This window comes from Lepidochelys kempii, chromosome 3 (assembly GCF_965140285.1).
Source record: "Lepidochelys kempii isolate rLepKem1 chromosome 3, rLepKem1.hap1, whole genome shotgun sequence".
In the NCBI taxonomy this organism is placed as follows: domain Eukaryota; kingdom Metazoa; phylum Chordata; order Testudines; family Cheloniidae; genus Lepidochelys; species Lepidochelys kempii.
The window spans coordinates 46,734,473-46,754,281 of NC_136382.1; the positions used below are offsets into that span (position 1 = coordinate 46,734,473).

At 39.9% G+C, this 19,809-nt stretch overlaps 1 protein-coding gene across 2 annotated transcripts in view; it reads right to left on the reverse strand.

Moving 5' to 3' along the window:
• Positions 1–400: 400 nt before the first annotated feature.
• The window catches only part of GCLC (glutamate-cysteine ligase catalytic subunit), a 57,045-nt gene continuing 37,636 nt past the window's right edge, over positions 401–19,809 (reverse strand). The window contains exons 7-16 of one of the 2 annotated variants that reach the window (XM_073336264.2): positions 17,832–17,906; positions 14,263–14,379; positions 12,943–13,081; positions 12,289–12,401; positions 10,876–10,968; positions 10,012–10,116; positions 5,465–5,546; positions 5,268–5,371; positions 5,051–5,171; positions 401–2,137 (exon numbers count right to left, since the gene is read on the reverse strand). In XM_073336264.2, the coding sequence (XP_073192365.1) occupies positions 1,929–2,137; positions 5,051–5,171; positions 5,268–5,371; positions 5,465–5,546; positions 10,012–10,116; positions 10,876–10,968; positions 12,289–12,401; positions 12,943–13,081; positions 14,263–14,379; positions 17,832–17,906 (1,158 nt within the window). In that variant the 3' untranslated portion in view covers positions 401–1,928. The remainder of the gene's footprint in view (positions 2,138–5,050; positions 5,172–5,267; positions 5,372–5,464; positions 5,547–10,011; positions 10,117–10,875; positions 10,969–12,288; positions 12,402–12,942; positions 13,082–14,262; positions 14,380–17,831; positions 17,907–19,809) is intronic. The other variant, XM_073336265.2, reaches the window with a different exon arrangement.

Below are 19,809 nucleotides of genomic sequence, written 5' to 3' on the forward strand. Positions count from 1 at the left end.
GAACAGAAAACTGCTTATCCAGTGGCTAGTGTATCTGCCTTCAACTACTCTGCTGTACCCAACTGGCCTGGGTCTATCACAATGTACCATGGAATCTAAACCACATTTGGTCTTAAGTCTTGAAAGATTATTTCCAACAGCACTGTGACCTAGTATCATGCTGGAGTATTTCTTCAGTGTCAGTTCAAGAAAGGCATGCCACATAAATCAACACACACCTCTTCCCACTGTACTCTGGATTTCCATAGAAGTCTTCCATCCAAGTACTCATTGTTTCCACTGCTGCTTAATTTGCTAGAAACGACAATCACAGAAAAGAAGTTATTTGCTGCTTTGGTGGTAAGAAAATATTTCTATTCAGATATGGATATTCTTTATATACATCCAAACAACCACTATATATTGCAAAGTTCATTTATTATTTCCTTATTCCACAAACTAACAAGCATATCACCTGCCAGCTACATCTTGATTAAAAGAGGTTCACTGAAAGCAGAAACAGGCATTCTTTCATTCTCTAAAGCATACCTATGAACACAGCACAAGTTCTAATATTGATACATAAAAGCTTTTTCTGGTGCAGCATCATTACAATTTCTCCCTTAGTTCCTTTTTAAAATTATTACACCTTAGATATTTATATATGCTTGTATTAAACTTTGCATAATCTACCATACAGCAAGTCACTTGTAGAAGCCATTTAGTAAACTAAATTAAGAAGTCCCCATAAATTTAGGTTATATACAGCTGTAATGTCAAGTTCTAAATTATTTACAATCTCTCTAAACGGCAGGTTCCCAGTTCACAAAAGGATTAGTGCATTCCATGATTTCTCTTTAGATTGATTTTATGCAGGGATTAACCTGTGCTTACAATGCTCAGTAATAGTTATTAGTAAGTTAGTGTGTTGACCAGGGAAACATCTAGTAAAATCAGGGGTGGAGGAGAGCCTTAGGCTAGAAAAGGAATTAATGTATGTTCTCATCTTGATTTTGTGTTGCACTCTGTGGACTTTAGGAACACCAGCAATTGAAGGGAAAAAAAAGCTAATAAGCAGCACAAAATAGAGCAGACTTCTCAGCCACTTCACCTTTCACATAAACAATCCTTTAACATTCCAGTTCTCTCTCACTCTCCATGTTTAAATTGAAAGACTTTCACCCATGAAAGCATAGGAATTTACCAGAATTGAAAAACTGTCCAGTAAAGGATGCATTTATTTCTGAAGCTTTTATGCATGTGGTGTGGTTGTCCAAAAGAGCCTTGTCAAGCCATCCCTTAGGCTCTGCTCATCAGGAAATGAGCAGATTTTGCATATTTGAGTGAAGACTTTGAGCAGATTCTACTGGTCTGTGGTTGATGAGTGCATGCAGGTGTTGTGGTAGCCAAGGGACTGGCGCAAAGATGAACAAAAAGGGAACATGTCAATTTATTCTATTTTATATACTCAACACAGGATGGAAAGGGAAGTTCTGTGAATCAGGTCCCAAGATTTTCTTTAAAATTAGGTAGATTAGTACATTCCAGGTAACAAAAAATTACAGTGAACATTCAATATCTGGAATGCATATAATATACAAGTACCATTATATTACATTTATGAAGTTGTTCAGGACAGTATTTTTTTTCCAGAATAAGCATAAAAAAGTTACAAGCTGGTTCACAATAACTTTAGGTACAATGTTATTAAAATACACTGATGTTAGTCATAAAAATATTTTACTATTTACATGTACACTGTATAAACCTTAACAATAAGAATATGCCCATTTTAGGAAGCCTTAAATGAATATTTAGGCAGATTGGCCCATGTTAGGTGTAGTACTACCTGTTTTGGTCTTCACAACCTGAAACTACTGGATACACAGTACTGTAACTTGTTCCTCACTAGAATGTTTACACTTTCTACCAGGTATTAAAGCATTTCATTAAGAGGAGCTAGTTTTATTTCCACTGTGTTTTATTTTGTTAAATCCTACTCCAAGTAATTCGGGGCACTCTGCTTGTTCTTGTGCAATTTGGTTGCATTTCCTAATAAGGCTGTAATTCATTTCATCAGTGATCACACTATCTTGCTTGTAGTCAGGATGGTTTGCAATAAACTCCCTCATCCACCGAGCAACTGTCATTAATTCTCCTGAAAGGAGAAAAATGTAAATAAAAATCATATTATAGACATTTATACACTGCATTTAGCATCTACTTTATTTAGTATATTACAAACCTGCAAGTATTTCTCATTACATACACACTTCATATTCATGAGCACGACATATGCCTCATAGTAAAGCCTAGCCACATTAAAAAAAACCAAAACCATGAACTCACTATAGATGCATCTTGAAGGACATACACCAAGCATACTCCCGACACAGACACTAGAAGTCACACTTATCTAGAACAATCTATATCCTAGAAGTTTTACTTTCAAAGTTTCAGAAGTAAAATGTCCGGCTACATTTATGAGCCCGCATAACAGAAACTATACCAGAACCTAAAAAATCAGAATGCATCACTAGGAACAGCAGACAATTTAAGGCAGCAATTCTCAAACTCTTCACATAACAGCACATTTCAATGGAGAAATGGTCTCACAGACCAAGTGTCAAACTATCTGTAATCACTTCTCTACAGCAATTATGCGTATTAAAAACAAGGAGACCCTCCCTACATTAGATATTTCCTCAGCTTTCCCACCTGTACAGTTCCATTAGTGGGAGTGCTAGGGTCGACAAACTGCTGGCACTATAAACACCGTTGTCTAACTATACCAGAGCAGGGCTAGATGACACCGTGGCTAAGGTGCCAATTTTTAATCTATTTTGCTAGTACTCAGGATGTTGCTACCTCTGATGGAACTGCACCAGTGGTAGCAATAGTAGTAAATTTGAGGAAGACTGTCTGGTGTAGACAACATTAGCAACCAGACAGCTGCCCATGGACCACAGTTCAGGGACTTCTGACCCATTACCACCCTAAGGAGGTACTGGGAACAACTAGGAAATTCCAGAGCTTGTGCCTAAAAAACTGCTAAGATATGTTAAGACACATCTAATGTTTTTTCTGTTATAAATTTCAATTTTTGGACATAAAAGTGTAATATCAAACATTCAGTGTCATTTCAGTATCAAAAACACCCAAATTCTAGAATCATAGAAACACAGGACTGGAAGGGACCAGCCATCTACTCCAGTCTGCTGCACTGAGGCAGGACTAAGTGCTGTCTAGACCATGCCTGACATGTATTTCTTAAAAACCTCCAATGACGGGGATTACACAACCTGTCTAGATAAATTGTTTCAGAGCTTAACTACATTGACAGGAAAGTTTTTCCTACAGTCTAACCTAAATCTCACTTAAATTGCTCCAAGTCCAGTTGCTTCTTGTCCTGTCCTTTGTAGATAAGGAGAACAATTTATCACCCTCCTCTTAATAACAACCTTTTATGTACTTGAAGACTGTCAGAAGAGTTTACTACACAAGTCTGATGTTAGTAGCACTTCAGCTTTAGAGACCAGGAGAGTGAGATGAATGGAGTTAGTTCTAATAAGGAAGCAACCACAGTAGAAGTCAGATGCTGAGTGCGTGAACGACTGATGGATGAGCAACATCACCACAGCCAAAAAAAAAAAAAGTTTCTGAGCAAGTTATTCTTAGAGTTTACCAAAGCAAGTATAGCAACATCTATAATTAATATAGATGTAATATTAAATTTATAATGTAGCATTTCCAGCTCCACTAAGTCCTTATTTTCATCTTACTTTTTAAAATGCCATTTAGCTACATTTAGCTATAGCATTTTCAAAAATGTGAAATTGTTCATGAGGTCATGAGTCGAGAGATTCATCTTTCAATAAGCCTGAAAACCAGCCCTTAACTTTACTACTTAGGGTGGTTTAGAGACCAGGTGCACACACCATGGTATTTGCACATACAGACTCTTGTAGGTAAGTATATCTTAATACGCCCAATTTGAATAAAATGTTTAAACCTCTCCTTTTCTCAAGGTACATGGTGCACTGTAAAAACAAAAACAAAACAATCAATGGGCATGAAAAACCAGCCTACTACATGTAGGTCTGGCTTGACAGGAGTAATTGGAATGGGTGAGGCCTCATTTCTTGGGAGACCCGAATAAGCAGGTGAATGGATCATCAGGTTGGAAACAATGTCTGTGCCAGCTAAGATACAGGTGGGGGCGGGGATAGGGGGAGGAGAACACCAAAGGAGTCATTAACAGTGGACAAGGGAACAATGGCTAAGATAACTAGGGAAAGTAAAGATGAAGTAACAAGTACATAGTGCATGGACACTGCGTGAACAGAGCATGCTTTACAGCGATTGTTTCGCACAAAGTAACCAAGCCAAGCCCAAAACAGGTGATGTAAAGTAAATTGAATGCAATGTGTAAATGTACGAAGGAAGAGTTTTCTGTGTAACTTTGGACACGTGGTACACCATATACCCATCCCCTATACTTGAATGGGATCAACTCAGTGTAGCTTTGCTGTATGCCAAATTAAGCAACCTGAGACTGGAGTCAAACTGATTTCTTGGGGGAACCCAGTGGAAGAGGTCTTGGGGGATCCCGAACACTGCATATCTGAAAAAATATTTTTAAAAGCTATTATGAGGTAAAAATAGCAGCTTAAAGGACATTTTTTCTTTAAATAACGTCCAGCAAGTAGCTTTCGGGACCAAAGGACATAGGACCTCCTGCTTGTTTTATAAGACAGCCAAAGACAAGGCCCCATGCTCTACTGCTCCATATTAATTCTAAATTATGCTGCCAGCATGACAGCAAAATTGCTATGACTCCAGAATTATGCAGCACTACCCCCACAGACCCACGTGTCGGTAAGGATTCGTGATTCAACAGGAGCAGAATGAGGACAGATTAATAGTATTCAGAGTTGCTACAGTAGATTAAGTCCCCCTTTACATTAGAAATTATCTAAAAGATTTGTTTAAATGTCATACAATGGGGGGGAAAAGTCAGGAAATTCACAGTCAAGTTTCTTTGCACCCAACATATAAACATTAGTCATACCAGAGGCTCTCTTTTTAATTAACTTCAGGTAGTTCAGAATGGTGCATCTTGTGTCCACATCCACTTCCATGTTTTCGAGGTAAGAGTTTAGAATTGGGATTAAGCCAGGAAAGACACCATCCTGCAAGAAATAACGATTGATCAGTATAAACTCACTTGATTTAATTTATGAATAAGCAAAACAGTTCAGTGTTCCAAATATAAACTACCACCACACCTTCCCATTGATGATTGTGTCTATGCTCATCAAGGTGTACTCTTCTGCATCTGTCTCTTTCCCATTCTGTGCTGGGCCACATCCATCTACAACAGCATTTCCACCTTATCAAAGAAGGGGGAAAAACCAAACAATTAACTTGGTACATCTCTTGAACTGGTCCTTAGCAAGTAATCTGAAAGCAGTAAGTGCAGTACCTTTACAAATATCTTTTCTGAAATAAAACATTCCCTGCCGAACAGCATCTCGTTTCTGGGCTACCTTCATATTTTCATCGACCTAGTAAGGGAAAAATCCCAAAGGTTATTTCTCAGATGCTAGAAAATGGGCACTTTACCTATCAAAGTGTTTTGGTCTTGGAAGTTAGGATTTCTAGATATATTTCTTGTTAATTTCACTGCACTAGACCCAGTTAAGTCCTACCTACAGACAGCAAGTTTTATTTAATTTCTCAAAGGTTAGCATTCTGCACAGAACCACAGAGCTCCTCACTCATGAAAGTGTAGTTAACTGGTCAGTAAAAGTGGCAACAGAAGAACGGCACTGGCATGAACAACTTGTAATTTTAGATACAAGCAGTGTCAGCTGTAAACTGAAACAGAGGAACATGTGTCTTGTCAGGCAAGCTTTTTTGCTATTTAGGTGTAATGAAATCAGTACAGTTGGAATAAGAGGTTATGAATTTTTTTTTTAAATTGGCATTTTCCGTTTCATATTCTTCAGCTGCCAGGGCTGGAGCAGTGGCTCCAACTGTTAGTCAACTGCCCCCACTCCCCCTGGAGATTTTTAGTAAAAGTCAGGGATCCATCATGGACTTCTATGAATTTTTGTTTATTGCCTGCAACTTGTGACTTTTACTAAAAATACCCATGACAAAATTTTAAGTAAAAATTTAGTGTAAGCCAACTAACATTTTGGGTGAAAGTTTTAAAATCTTAGCCTCTGAATAGCTTCTGGGCAGATTATGCTCAAATTCTTCAATCAATACGTTTAATGGGGAGTTAGTAGTAGTCCACTTTCAAGCAGCTAACATTACTGTAGCCTCTGGAAAAAGGAAGAGGATTTGCTACATTAAATTTGTCTTCTCTCTCAATGTGATGCAAAAAACTTTCAGCAAAATTAAAAGTGATATTTTAAAAACAACTATTTTCGACACTAGGACAAAATCTTTTGTCCTCTTACTTATTTTATGATATCTTTTACTAATCAGTTTGTGTATGTTCTGAAGGGTGTCTCAAGGCTGTTTTGAAAGATTAAAAGCATTCTAGGTGGCTGAAGTATAATCCCACATGACCCAAAAGTAGAGATCAGTTCAAGATTAGCCCCATAACATCCTTGTTCTTACAAGTAAAAAAAGACAAGTTATGAAGGTCCAGTAATTCTCTGTTGTGATGTCTGCCAAACTGCTCAGATCTAGGACTAGGTTCACTAGGTCTAGGTTCACTCTGTGTATGATCTGTTCTGTAGTCATAACTGGCTTTCATTAACTAATGTTCTTGCCCATGATTTATTAGGCACTTCATGTGTTCGGTGGTGCTTTATATATTGCTGACTTGAATAGTATTTGTTCGTTTCTCTCTGCATAAAATTGCATACCCATGCTATTGGGTAATTTTAAATTCCAATGTTTGCTGCAAGATTTCCTTCTGCTCCTTATTTGTGAAAACTGTATTCCCGACTCAACAAAGAGAAAGTTTCTCCTTTCAAGTCTGAAGTGAAGACTTTAAAAACAGAACATTTCATTTTAAAAAAAACAAAGTGGTAAAATATTAATACAAACAATAAAATGCTAATATAGATTAGGCAGGGCTGATAGCTCTGCCTCTTATTAAGGTTGCCCAACACTTCCTATTATAAGTCCCACTATTTTTCAGTTGCTTATGATTTTAGCAAATTGTTTGGGCTGAAGTTTTCCATGGTTGTGTCTGCCTCAGGATACTTTTTTTTTTCTCCTTGGGGGCCGGGTGGGGAGAGAGAATTCTGCACTTTTGACCCCTTGGCCCTGAAACCTTTTTTTAAGGGCTTATGTGTGTGATAATATAGATCACTTATCCTTGAACCCTTATCATGGTATATGCAGGGCTTCTATTTTGGGAGGTTTAGTAATACCATTTTCAGGGTTTATTTTTTTTAGCATTTTTTGAGTTTTATGTAGATGTCAAAAAAATCAAGGGCATAAGAACATAAGAATGGCCATACTGGGTCAGACCAAGGGTCCATCCAGCCCAGTATCCTGTCTACCGACAGTAGCCAATGCCAGGTACCCCAGAGGGAATGATCAAATGATCTCTCTCCTGCCATCCATCTCCACCCTCTGACAAACAGAGCCTAGGGACACCATTCCTTACCCATCCTGGCTAATAGCCATTAATGGACTTAACCTCCATGGATTTATCCAGTTCTCTTTTAAACCATGTTATAGTCCTAGCCTTCACAACCGCCTCAGGCGAGGAGTTCCACAGGTTGACTGTGTGCTGAGTGAAGAAGAACTTCCTTTTATTTGTTTTAAACCCGCTACCCATTAATTTCATTTGGTGGCCCCTGGTTTTTATATTATGGGAACAAGTAAATAACTTTGCCTTATTCACTTTCTCTACACCAGTCATGATTTTATATACCTCTATCATATCCCCCCTTAGTCTCCTCTTTTCCAAGCTGAAAAGTCCTAGCCTCTTTAATCTCTCCTCATATGGAACCCGTTCCAAACCCCTAATCATTTTAGTTGCCCTTTTCTGAACCTTTTCCAATGCCAGTATATCATTTTTGATATGAAGGGACCACATCTGTACGCAGTATTCAAGATGTGGGCGTACCATGGATTTATAAGGGCAATAACATATTCTCCGTCTTATTCTCTATCCCTTTTTTAATGATTCCTAACATCCCGTTTGCTTTTTTGACTGCCGCTGCACACTGCGTGGACATCTTCAAAGAACTACCCACGATGACTCCAAGATCTTTCTCCTGATTAGTTGTAGCTAAATTAGTCCCCATCATATTGTACATACAGTTGGGGTTATTTTTTTCCAATGTGCATTACTTTACATTTATCCACATGAAATTTCATTTGCCATTTTGTTGCCCAGTCACTTAGTTTTGTGAGATCTTTGTGAAGTTCTTCACAGTCTGCTTTGGTCTTAACTATCTTGAGCAGTTTAGTATCATCTGCAAACTTTGCCACCTCACTCTTTACCCCTTTCTCCAGATCATTTATGAATAAGTTGAATAGGACTGGTCCTAGGATTAACCCTTGGGGAACACCTCTAGTTACACCTCTCCATTCTGAAAATTTACCATTTATTCCTACCCTTTGTTCCCTGTCTTTTAACCAGTTCTCAATCCATGAAAGGATCTTCCCTCTTATCCCATTGCAACATAATTTACATAAGTGCCTTTGGTGAGGGACCTTGTCAAAGGCTTTCTGGAAATCTAAATAAACTATGTCCACTGGATCCCCCTTGTCCACATGTTTGCTGACCCTCTCAAAGAACTCTAATAAATTAGTAAGACATGATTTCCCTTTACAGAAACCATGTTGACTTTTGCCCAACAATTCATGCTCTTCGACGTGTCTGACAATTTTATTCTTTACTATTGTTTCAATGAATTTGCCCGGTACTGACGTTAGACTTACCGGTCTGTAATTGCCAGGATCACCTCTAGAGCCCTTCTTAAATACTGGTGTTACATTAGCTATCTTCCAGCCACTGGGTACAATAGCTGATTTAAAGGACAGGTTATAAATCATAGTTAATAGGGCGAGGGGTTTTAGGGCTCTCTCTTTCTATATATTATACTGTAACAAGTAATTTCTCTGTAATGTTCCCTAAAACGTTTTAACATAGTACTGTTTCAAGTAGCACAATATTAAAGAGCACTAGGGACTCTTGAGTGCAACAGCAAGGTCACATGGACCAAACAGTGCTTTAGAAATCACACCGCCGTAGTCTGCATTACTGCTCCGTGTGGACAAACTTAGATACAAATAACAATTACCAGTGTTTTTCTGGTGTTTACAGTATAAACAAACATTTCTTTTTTCTTTTACCATTGTAGATGTTTTACCAGTGTTCAATGGTTAAAGATGAAAAGAAGCAGCCCCTAGGTTTACACAAACAAACAAACCAGAGTGGCTAGGAGAAGGGAGTTTTCAGTGAGGGGCCTCAGCTCTGGGATGAGCTTTTCTCTTGGACCTAATTAGTCCCAAATCTACTGGACTTTTGGAGCATATTGCACGATACATGTATATTTTTGGGCTGCTGCAGAGTTTGGCCTGTTGGGAAAGTCAGCTGTGTAGAGGAGCGGGGAGTTTTGCACCTTATAGAAAATCTAATTTTGTTTCTGTAATTTACAGCAGAGGTGCCTAAAGCCTTGGAGAGGCTCCATTTTTATATAATATTAATTAAAATGATGCAGATCCCTGTTAATATTGTACAGGGTATTAATGGTGCATCTGATCTTAGGAAAGACCACCACATTTTCATAGGAAAAATAATTTGTATTTATATATGCAAATAACTCACTTGAAATTTTTATTTTGATTTTTCACCTAATCCATCTATATAGTATGTGGAGTTAAACTGTATTAATCCATATTTCACCGCCAGCCCCCCCCGCCAGATTTGATCTCGAAGAAGAGGGATTTAGTGATGCAGAAATACTGTCCTTACACTTTCACTGAGAAATACTAGACTTTCTAACTAGCTTAAAGAAGTAAAAATTAAGTGTACAGCATCACTCTTACCTTGGACAAAGGAATGAGAAAATCCAGTTTATATGACAGAATCACTCTGGTCAGCAATACCACAAACACAACATATGCAGAGTTTTCAAAGTCTGTTAACTGAACCTAGACATTAAAAAAATTAAAGTTAGTTTAGTGGAATAGGATTGATAAACAAAAATAAATAGCTGCATAACAAGTTTATGCAGTTCGGATCAATTTTTCAAACAGGTGTTTGCAAAAGGGCGTACACACTTCTGCATGCCCAGAGTTGGGGTCTGGATGCTCAAATTCCTAACTGAGAGTCCAAGTCAGGTGTATGCCAAAATACGCATGTGTGTCTGTAAACTGAACCCTCTAATACAAAACCAAAACCACAGTCCTGCACTTAAAAGGATGGCTAATCATGCAAAGAGTCTGAACTCACAGGTTATTAAAAAGAAATGTCTTGAAGTTTTTAAAGTGTTAATCTAAAGAATTAAGTGACAAGACACCTATAAAATACAAGCACACATGAAACAGAAGGGAATGCACCAAGATTTGTTTAGTACTGACAGAAGCACAAGAGAAGGAAGGCCACCAGAAACTCAGAACAACATTAAAGCCTTGTTTAGAGTTGCTTTAATATATAGGTCTGACTTTTTCCCTCTCCCTTACTCTCATTAGTATTCTTTACTTTGCTAATGCAAATTCCCCTGCTAGTTTCAGTCCAATATTTATTGTGCACATTTGCTTAAACGCTGTTATCCATTTCTCTTCAGAAGAATAGCAATTCAGAGGGGACAAATCACACCATAAACAATAAGGTTTTGATACTAGATAGCAGAATACCTCGTATTTTTCCATTTGTAATGGGATATGCTATTAAGCATATTTACTCCTTACCTCCATGGGCCTAAATTCTACTCTCCATCCAATATCTGAATTCGGAGGAGGTGGTTTAAATCTCATAGTCTGCCAGTTTGTGGACTGAATATTCTGCAAGTCACAAGTAAGATATTCTGTTACAGACAAGCACATTTCCATAATGCAGATATATAAAAACAAAACCGGATTCTCTTTCGTCTTTCAACCAACAGACATTCAAATGACCAAGAAACACAAAGAGGCTTGACACATTTAAAGGTGGAACGAAGAGTCATCACTCTAATGATATTATGCCACACTGCCCATGAAATTCAATTTTGGACTACATCTGAATAAGACTGCGAGTCTGTCACAGAGGTTGTGGCTTTCTGGGACTGCCATGACTTCCGCAGCAGCAGTGGCCAGTGTGGCTGACCCCAGGGCTGCTCGAAGAGCTTGCCCCGGGGCCAGCTGCTGGGGCGGCCCTGGGGCCAGCCGCTGGGGCGGCCCTGGGGCCAGCCGCACCAGCCACTGCTGGGGTGGCCCTGGGCAACTGGCCCCAGGGGCTGCCAGAGCAGCAGCAATCCCAGTGGCGGCCCCAGAGGCCATTGGAACAGTGGTCCTTGGAGGCCTTGGTGGCTAGGGGTAGTCAGCCCGTGCTGCTGGAGCGGGAGCCAGCTGTCGCCTCCTGGGGCCGCTAAGATTTAGTCAGGGGTATTTATAGTAAAAGTCATGGACAGGTCATGGGGCCATGAATTTTTGTTTATTGCCTGTGACCTGTCCATTATTTTTACTAAAATTACCTGTGACTAAGCCTTACATGAGACATTACGTACACAGATTTAGGTACGCCTTTTATAACCAGTTAGAACATAACAAAATTAAAGATCCACACTTACATTATTAGAATATATTACAACTCTGTTGCTCAACTATTTATACAAGATACAATTTTTTATCATCAAATATACTACATAACATGTAGTTGCTGTACATGGCATAATAAAATGAGAGAGCACCTGCAAATACAAAGCTATTTTATGAAAGACGACATATGGCATTGACAGTTTTCCTTACCTAGTTAACTACTGTTTGTGCCTTTATATTCTCTAATTTTTCCCTTGCTTATTTTCACTGCAATTACTAGTGTTGGTCTGTGTTTCACTAGGTTTAAAGTGAGAGCTATTATTTTTCTTGAATGAGGAATTAAACATTTTATAAGTTCATAGAAATAGGTGTGTTTGTCAGTGCAATATCACAAATTGCATGTTGTAAAGACCTGTTTGGAACATTTGAAACTAGCTACTTTTGTACCTAGTTCCTGCCTATGCCACTAAATTTTGCCAATATTCTTAGCTACAAAGTACTCAGCACTACATGATTCAGCTGTAAAATAGTGAGTATGCAATTATAACCATACATTCATTAAACTGGTATGAAACAAGATACAACCTCAAAATGATCAGATTCATTTGCATCATCTAGATGTATTTTCTCTTCGAACAAAGTCAACGGGTCTCGAATAAATAAGTGTGCAATATGTTGTGCCAAAAGATGATCAATGCCTATAAACAAAAGTTCAAAGATCAAATTCACCAACAGATACCAGAGATAGTAAAGTAGGCCTTATTAAATGCCACGATGACTCAAGAGCCAGGAAACGCCATACTGCTCAAGGCTACCTCAACCAAGCAATCCTAAGGAGAAGTAAAAGTGATCACCACAAAAATACATAAGATGATTAAAAAGAATAGGAAGAATACTATTTTTTGGTTGGAAGCACCAGCTGATGATCGGTATAGCTGCCATTCTTCCTCTGCTTTCTCTCTTCCACCTCAGTCTCCTGTTGACTTTGACAGTTTTGCTCGATCCAGAAGGACAAAGTATTAATGCCTTTCAAGATGTCAGCTCCTCAATTTGGAAGTTGAAGTACATTTCCCATTGCAGACCAATGGCATTACCTCTAGGCCAGACTACCGCATGCTTAATGAGCGAGCATCTCCATTAAGAGTGCATAGTCAATGCAAAAGTATGGTAGATTAAAAAAAAGCTAAAGAAAACTACAAGCATAAGACTAAACTGACTCACAATGAGTGAAACACTTACCTTCCTTTACTAGGTGCTCGTAGATTTCTTTATCTATTGTCAAATCAATGTCATTGTATTTTTCACCACATTCAGATAGATAACTGTCTATGGAATCATATCTGGATTTACTGATTCTATAATGGTTGTTCTTCAGTGGCTATATAATTTAAAAATAGAATATTTTAAGAGCTTGTAAACAATGTTGCCTTACTAATTACACTATTCTTAGAGAACTGTTAAAACAGAAGCTGCTTTTAAACAATCTAAATTAAAGTTATTAAAATAAATTCATAGGTCTTTAAAAATAAGGAAGATCATAGTGGGCAGGTACATTGAGAGGTTCCATTAAACAAGAATCTTATGGAGTTTAAATACATTTAGCAGTTTAAAGGGTATATAATTAACAAGCTTAATGAAAAGTAATTGACAGTAAAAACCCAACTTTGTTTTCTTATTAATGATAATTTGAATAAAAGTCACTTCACTATATTGACTACCCTATCCTAACAGTTTAAAAGGAATTCATCTGGATAACATGGCACATTTCAAAATGGGTGGCTTGCCAAAAAAGTCTACTGTGACATCATGATTATATTAGTATTGATATAAACAAATATACTTGTCAGAATACAGAACGGAATTTTCTACTGGAACATTTTTATAAGTTTAGATTTTTTAAAAAAAATTGTAATTCTCTAGATGGTCTCTGCTGTCCGTTCTCTGTAAAAGACGTTCTCTAAGTTCAAGTTGGTCCTGCCTCAGTGCAGGGGTCTGGACTTTACCTCTCAAGCCCTACATTTCTATGATTCTAAGTTCTGGTGACCATATGCTTTAGCATTGCTGTCATGGTTTACAGTCTTATCAGACCATCTACAGAAGTACACATCATGTAATACAGGGCTACAATATATACTCTGACAGGTTTCAGAGTAACAGCCGTGTTAGTCTGTATTCGCAAAAAGAAAAGGAGTACTTGTGGTGCCACAAGTACTCCTTTTCTTTTTGCGAATATATACTCTGTTTTTTAAACAAATCACCTTTTGGGTTAAGGCAAAGAAAGGGAAGCTGCAGCACCAAATGAAGAACTTCTCATGAAATTGTGTATTAGTAAAAGTGGAGTCTAAATGGAATTCTATACTCAACTATAACATTTGCTGCTGTGGATGCTATAACAATAATTAGGGTGAAAGTTACACCTTCAAAATCATGTGCCACAAAGACTACAATCCCTCTCCACTAAGTACTCAGGCTGTGATATTCAAAGAATATTTGAACTTGTATAACTAAAATAACCAGAAAATTGTTTAACTTTTACTCTTTAAACTAGTTTTCACATGCCTCCAATCCTCTCTCCTCTCGTGTTCGGTCATCTACTGATGCAGATATTACTCCCCAGCGACAATCAATATCCGACACGTAGCCTCTGTAGAATGGAGCTGCAGCACTTAATGCCATCTAAAATAAAACCCAGTCACACATGAGAACACAGGACAAAACAAAGGACCACCATCAACACAATGTAAAAAACGGTTCTTGCAACTGTTGTTCTTCGAGATGTGTTGTTCACCGTCCATTCCAATCAGGTGTGCGCGCACCGCATGCATAGTTGTCGAAAAGTTTTTCCCTTAGCAGCTCCCGTTGGGTGAGCTGGGGAGCCCCCTGGAGTGGCGCCTTCTAGGTGCTGGATATAGGACCCTGCCGACCCGACACCTCTTCAGTTCCTTCTTGCCGGCTACTCCATTCCCACCTCTGCAGTCTGAGGGGGCGGCTTGGGCAGGTCTGTATCTAGGTGACTGGGAATGGTGGCATTCTGAGGTCACAGACATGCAGCCCCTGGACAGGGTATCCTGGGCCTGATGGTTAGCCCAGGGGGTTCAAAAAGGCCATTGCACGGGAGGTTGCCACTGTGGCTACCAGGCCACATGTGCATCCCTTCGGCGTCTGTCCGACCTGTGTCGACTGCACTTTGAATAATATGAGTCTGCGTCAGACTCTAAAAAGCCCGAGGGCGAGGACCATGGCAGTGTTGAAGCCCCATGTGCTGGCCACCAGTACCGCATGGAAGAGGCAGGGGACCGGTGCCTCAACGATCTTGTCAAGGATCAGGACGGATGGTCTGATGATGGGGACCGGTGCTGGTGATCACCTGCTGCGCTCCAGTGCTGCTTGCTGGTGCCGGTCCTGTGAGGGTCCTGGACCGGTGCCGATCCGTCCTTGGTGCCGGGGAAATAGATTGCCGTGTCCCCAGTACCGGTGTGTTCCCGCTGGACTCAGTGATGTCACGGCAACCAGAATCAGTGCCAGGCGCAGTGCTGGTCCGGTAACTGGGAGTGCAGCATCATGGTGTGCTTGCCTCTGGATGGTACTGGTCTCAACTGTACCAGAGGCTTGTCCCTAATAACTGGAGGCTGCGCTGCAGTCATCTCTAGGAGATCTCTTGCGGCTTCAAATGTGTCTGGGGTGGAGGGTGGTTCCAACACCTCCACCTGGCACTGCCCTCTGGAGAGTCGCTATGTGCCGGACTCGATGGTGCTTTCTTGGGCGCCGGAGTTGACGACACCGACTCTTGCCGTCTGGGACCCAGCAAAGCATCCCCTGGCAGTCCGGCAGCTCTCTGAGGAGAGTGCCCTCTCTCAGTCTTTTTATGTAGCTTGTGGGGCACTGGGGAAGTAGAGTGGTGCCAGGCTGCTGCTCCCTGTTGCGGCGCCAGGGATTGCCGGTGCCGAGGCGCTCTCACACTAGAGTCCTTCCTTGGCCCCAAGTTGCTAACTGATGCTGGAGCACGCCACACTGAAGTGCTTGGGCCCAAGACTTGGCGGTCTGAAGCCGCTGGATGAAGTGCAAATTCCATGAGCAGCTGCTTCAAACGGAAACCCCGCTCCTTTTTTGTCCTAGGTTTAAAAGCTCTGCAGATTTTGCAGCGCTCTGTCTGATGCGCCTCCTCCAGACACCTCAGGCAAGTGTTGTGGGGGTCACTATTTGGCATGGGCTCGTGGCATGCGCTACAAGACAAAGCCTTGGGCTCACGGCATGCTCCGGAGCCCAAGAAGGGGTGAGGGGATAGGGAAGATCCCGCTCACAAACACCTATACTAACTATACTAACAACTACAAAACTAGAAAACAAGAAGAACTAGACCAGGTAACTGCGCTAGGGAAGCACTTGCAAAACAAGCGATTCGCAGTTCCAACAGCTGCCCCGAACGTTAAGAAGGAACTGAAGCAGGGTCAGGTTAGCAGGATCATATATTGAGCGCCATGAAGGCGCCACTCTAGGAGGCTCCCCAGCCGACCCAACGGGAGCTGCTAAGGGAAAAACTTCCTGACAACCATGCACACGGCACGCGCACATCTGATTGGAATTGACGTGAACAAGCACTCAAAAAAGAACTGTACAGAAAGTTTACTTTTGAACTCCTGTATACACACGCCTATAAAAAATGTATTATGTACTCAGAGCCTAAACTATTACTGGGGGCAGGAGTGGGAGTGATTTCTTTTGTCCACCCCCAAGTTTCTGCTACACCAACCCTCTGCTGATGCAGGACAGCACATTTCTTCCTCAGAAGCCATTGCCATTAACGGCCCACATAGAAAGGAGGTTTATTTACCTCATTGCTGATGTTCTCAAAATATATTGCCTCTATAGATCCATATTTAAGGAGCTACAACATGAGATCTGCAGAGATAATTTCATGATGTATAATCAAATATTGTGCTACCATACTTCCACTCCTGTCAGCAAACTTAATTTGACCAACATTTTATCTTGTTAAACTCAGTGTCCAGTTATTACTGAAGTGATTAGTTCACTTAGCCTACTCTAGTTGTACCTATAAATCCAAGCTGGTAGTTGGAACCTATAATTAAGGTTGCTTAACACTCCACATTACAAGACCCTGTTTTCAATCATTTATACAAATCTTATCAGAATTAAAACATCTGGGCTGAAATTTTTCATGCAGGATGTCTGCCTCAAACTAAATTCCTTTGGAAAGTTTCAGCAAAAATGGTTCAGCCATTTCCATGAAAAAAGTAAGGGAAAAATACATTTCACACATGTTGAAAAATTCTTACAACCCTTTCATTGAGAAAGTCTAGTGACTCCTTGCTTTGGAGTGGGACTTGAAATTTGGCAGGCGCATTGCCCTAATGTCAGGAATGTACTTTTTGCCAACCCTCTGAAAAATTGTTAAAATTTGTCCAAGTTAAGCCTTCGGGAAAAAAAACAGCTTGCCTAATTGAGCCTTTGAAAACAGGCTGCCAGATTCACATTTGAAAATGGAACTAAAGATCCTAACATTTTGAAAAAGTTACTTATAACCTTTGACCTTCCTCACTCCCCCATTTGCCTTTTCTGTTACCCTCTTGTCATGTCATGCCATGCCTAAATTGATACGGTAAGCTCTTTGGAAAGGAACCCTGCCTTTTATTTGTTTGCTATAAAATAAAGCCTGATGATTTTTTTTTTTTTTAAGTATATCCTGAACATGTTACAAGATTATGAGAGCATAGACATTTACAGTTTGGTAAAAGTTACTAAAAACCCCCCAAAAATAACTTCATTGACGAGACTACTGCAGCCAAACTGTTTTGTTATTTGCTGCCTACTAGTAGAATAAGGCACACATGTACTATGGCAAACAGCACATGAGTTATAGATTTTTTCTCAGATATACTACTGTTACTGTACAACCACCTAATACAGCATCTTCCATTTTTGCTGAAGACCAAATTTTCAAAACATTGCTAGAAAAGATTATCTGATGCACTAATTTAGTTAGGTTTGTAACTAAAAGATAGAAAGGTCTTTTTTATAGGACTTTAAACTTTAAGATTTTTTTTGCTTGCTTGCTTGTTTGTTTATACAGTAAATAGAACTTTATCACCAAACGTGCTATTACTCACCACAATAGGACAGATTGTAGCTAGCTGATCATAAAGGCATCTTGCTTCAGAAATGCTGCAAGCCTGGAATGTTACCTGTTAGAAGAAGTAGGATTATTACACAAAAGCAAGTCTGCAGGCTCTAGACCATCTACTGGAACCAACGGTATTCTGAAAGTCACTTCCACTGTCTATTTTAATTTGTCCATGGACTGAGGAAAACTGATCTTTGCTGCCAGTGTTTCCAGTAGTAACCATGTCACAACTTCAACACTTTAATATTCATTAAAGATTTTAGGCTGCATTTTAGAAGGGCACTCAGATGCTGGGGCTGTAGTTCAAATGTTAGCCAGGACCAAGAGAAACTGAGGACTAACATCTCTAATGAACATGAGCTGATAATATCCTCTTTAAGCAGCATTCCAGAAGCCAACTCCCTCAAAGGAACACAGTCAGAAAGGATTACAAGTCATAGCATTTATTTGACATTACAGGTAAATTTGTTTTTAAAAGAATCCTTTAATCCAAGATCCTTTTGTGATCTCCAGCCTAATTATAGGTTATTGTAAAACAGGGGGGGAAACAGAAGTGCTTTGGTGTACTTTAAAGTTTCTGTAAAAATGTACTTTTGCCTGTATTAGAGAGAGACCAAAACACAATTGTAAGACGAAAGTGTACTACATAACTTTTAGTGCATGGTAGCAGGGTCCCCACGGCCATTTAGTGCACGGCAGGCTAGCGTGCTATAAATTCACAGCCCTGCTTGCTGTGCATTTAAGTCTCCATGTAGACAAACTGAGTTAATTAATAGGTTTTTCTCCTCCTGTTTCTCCACTTTAAACTTTGTGACATTACAAAACAGGGACCACCCCCCGAGAAAACTGTACTCTGTCACCACTTGAACTCAAGTAGCAGAGATTGCTGCACTAGGTGAGAGAGAAGGGATAAAATGGGATCCAGCTGGGGCATCCCCTCCCCCAGCACTCCACTAGACCCAGAACTGTGTAGCAAGACCACCTCAACACCAGGGGACATTAGCACATAGGTGGTACTTCCCCCATGTGGGCTTAGGAGAAAGCTGCAGAGCAGCCACCAGAAATTCCAGCTGGCAGGGGCAGAAGCAGCTAAAGCAGGGACCTTTGGGCAATAGGGAGAACTTTCTACAGTTTTGACTGGACTGCTTCTGCTCTGTGCAGACTGGCTGTTTGCTTCAACCCTCCCACACCCTCTTCCTCAGTCTCTTCACCTCAGCTTTGCTCTACACCTTTTACCCTCTTCCCCATTTCCCCCCCAACTTACCTTCCCATTTAGCTTATCCCTTCCCCTAAAAGCCCCTAACCTTCAATAAAAATTGTGAAACCAACTTGACATTTGCTGCCATCACACTGTTCTCTCTGCTTGTACGTTATACTCTTTCCCCAACCCTGTGCCCACCTTGTCTATTTAGATTGTGAACTATTCAGAGCAGGGACAGCCTACTACTCTGTTTGTACATATCTAACAAAATGGGGCCCCACTCCTTGTTGGTCCTTAGACACTATCACAATAAACATTATTAACTGCAACATTACAAGATTACCAGTTTTCCTCCTGAAGAAATTACAATTGAAACTACATAAAATATAGACACCTCCCCCTCTGTCCCCTGATCTCTACTACTGAGCCCCACATATTTCCCTTCAAGGAACTGTAAAATAAACTTTGAAAGGTTTTATAACCTCTTTCAAAAGAAGAATTTAGCACTGGAACAAGACATACAAATTAGTTTTACTCCTGCCTCTTAATTTTTAAGAGGAACACTCAGTAGGATCTCCCCTAGGTTAGTTTTGCTTGCAACCAATTTAACAGATATGGAAGTAGGGTTGATTAAATTAAATTAAAGTGATTTAAATAATCAATTTTAATCATGATTTAAATCAGCAAGCAGAAACCTGGATTTAAATTATCAGTTTTAATCTTCTTTTGTATTTGTACTTTTTAATTACTTTCCTAAAGCAAA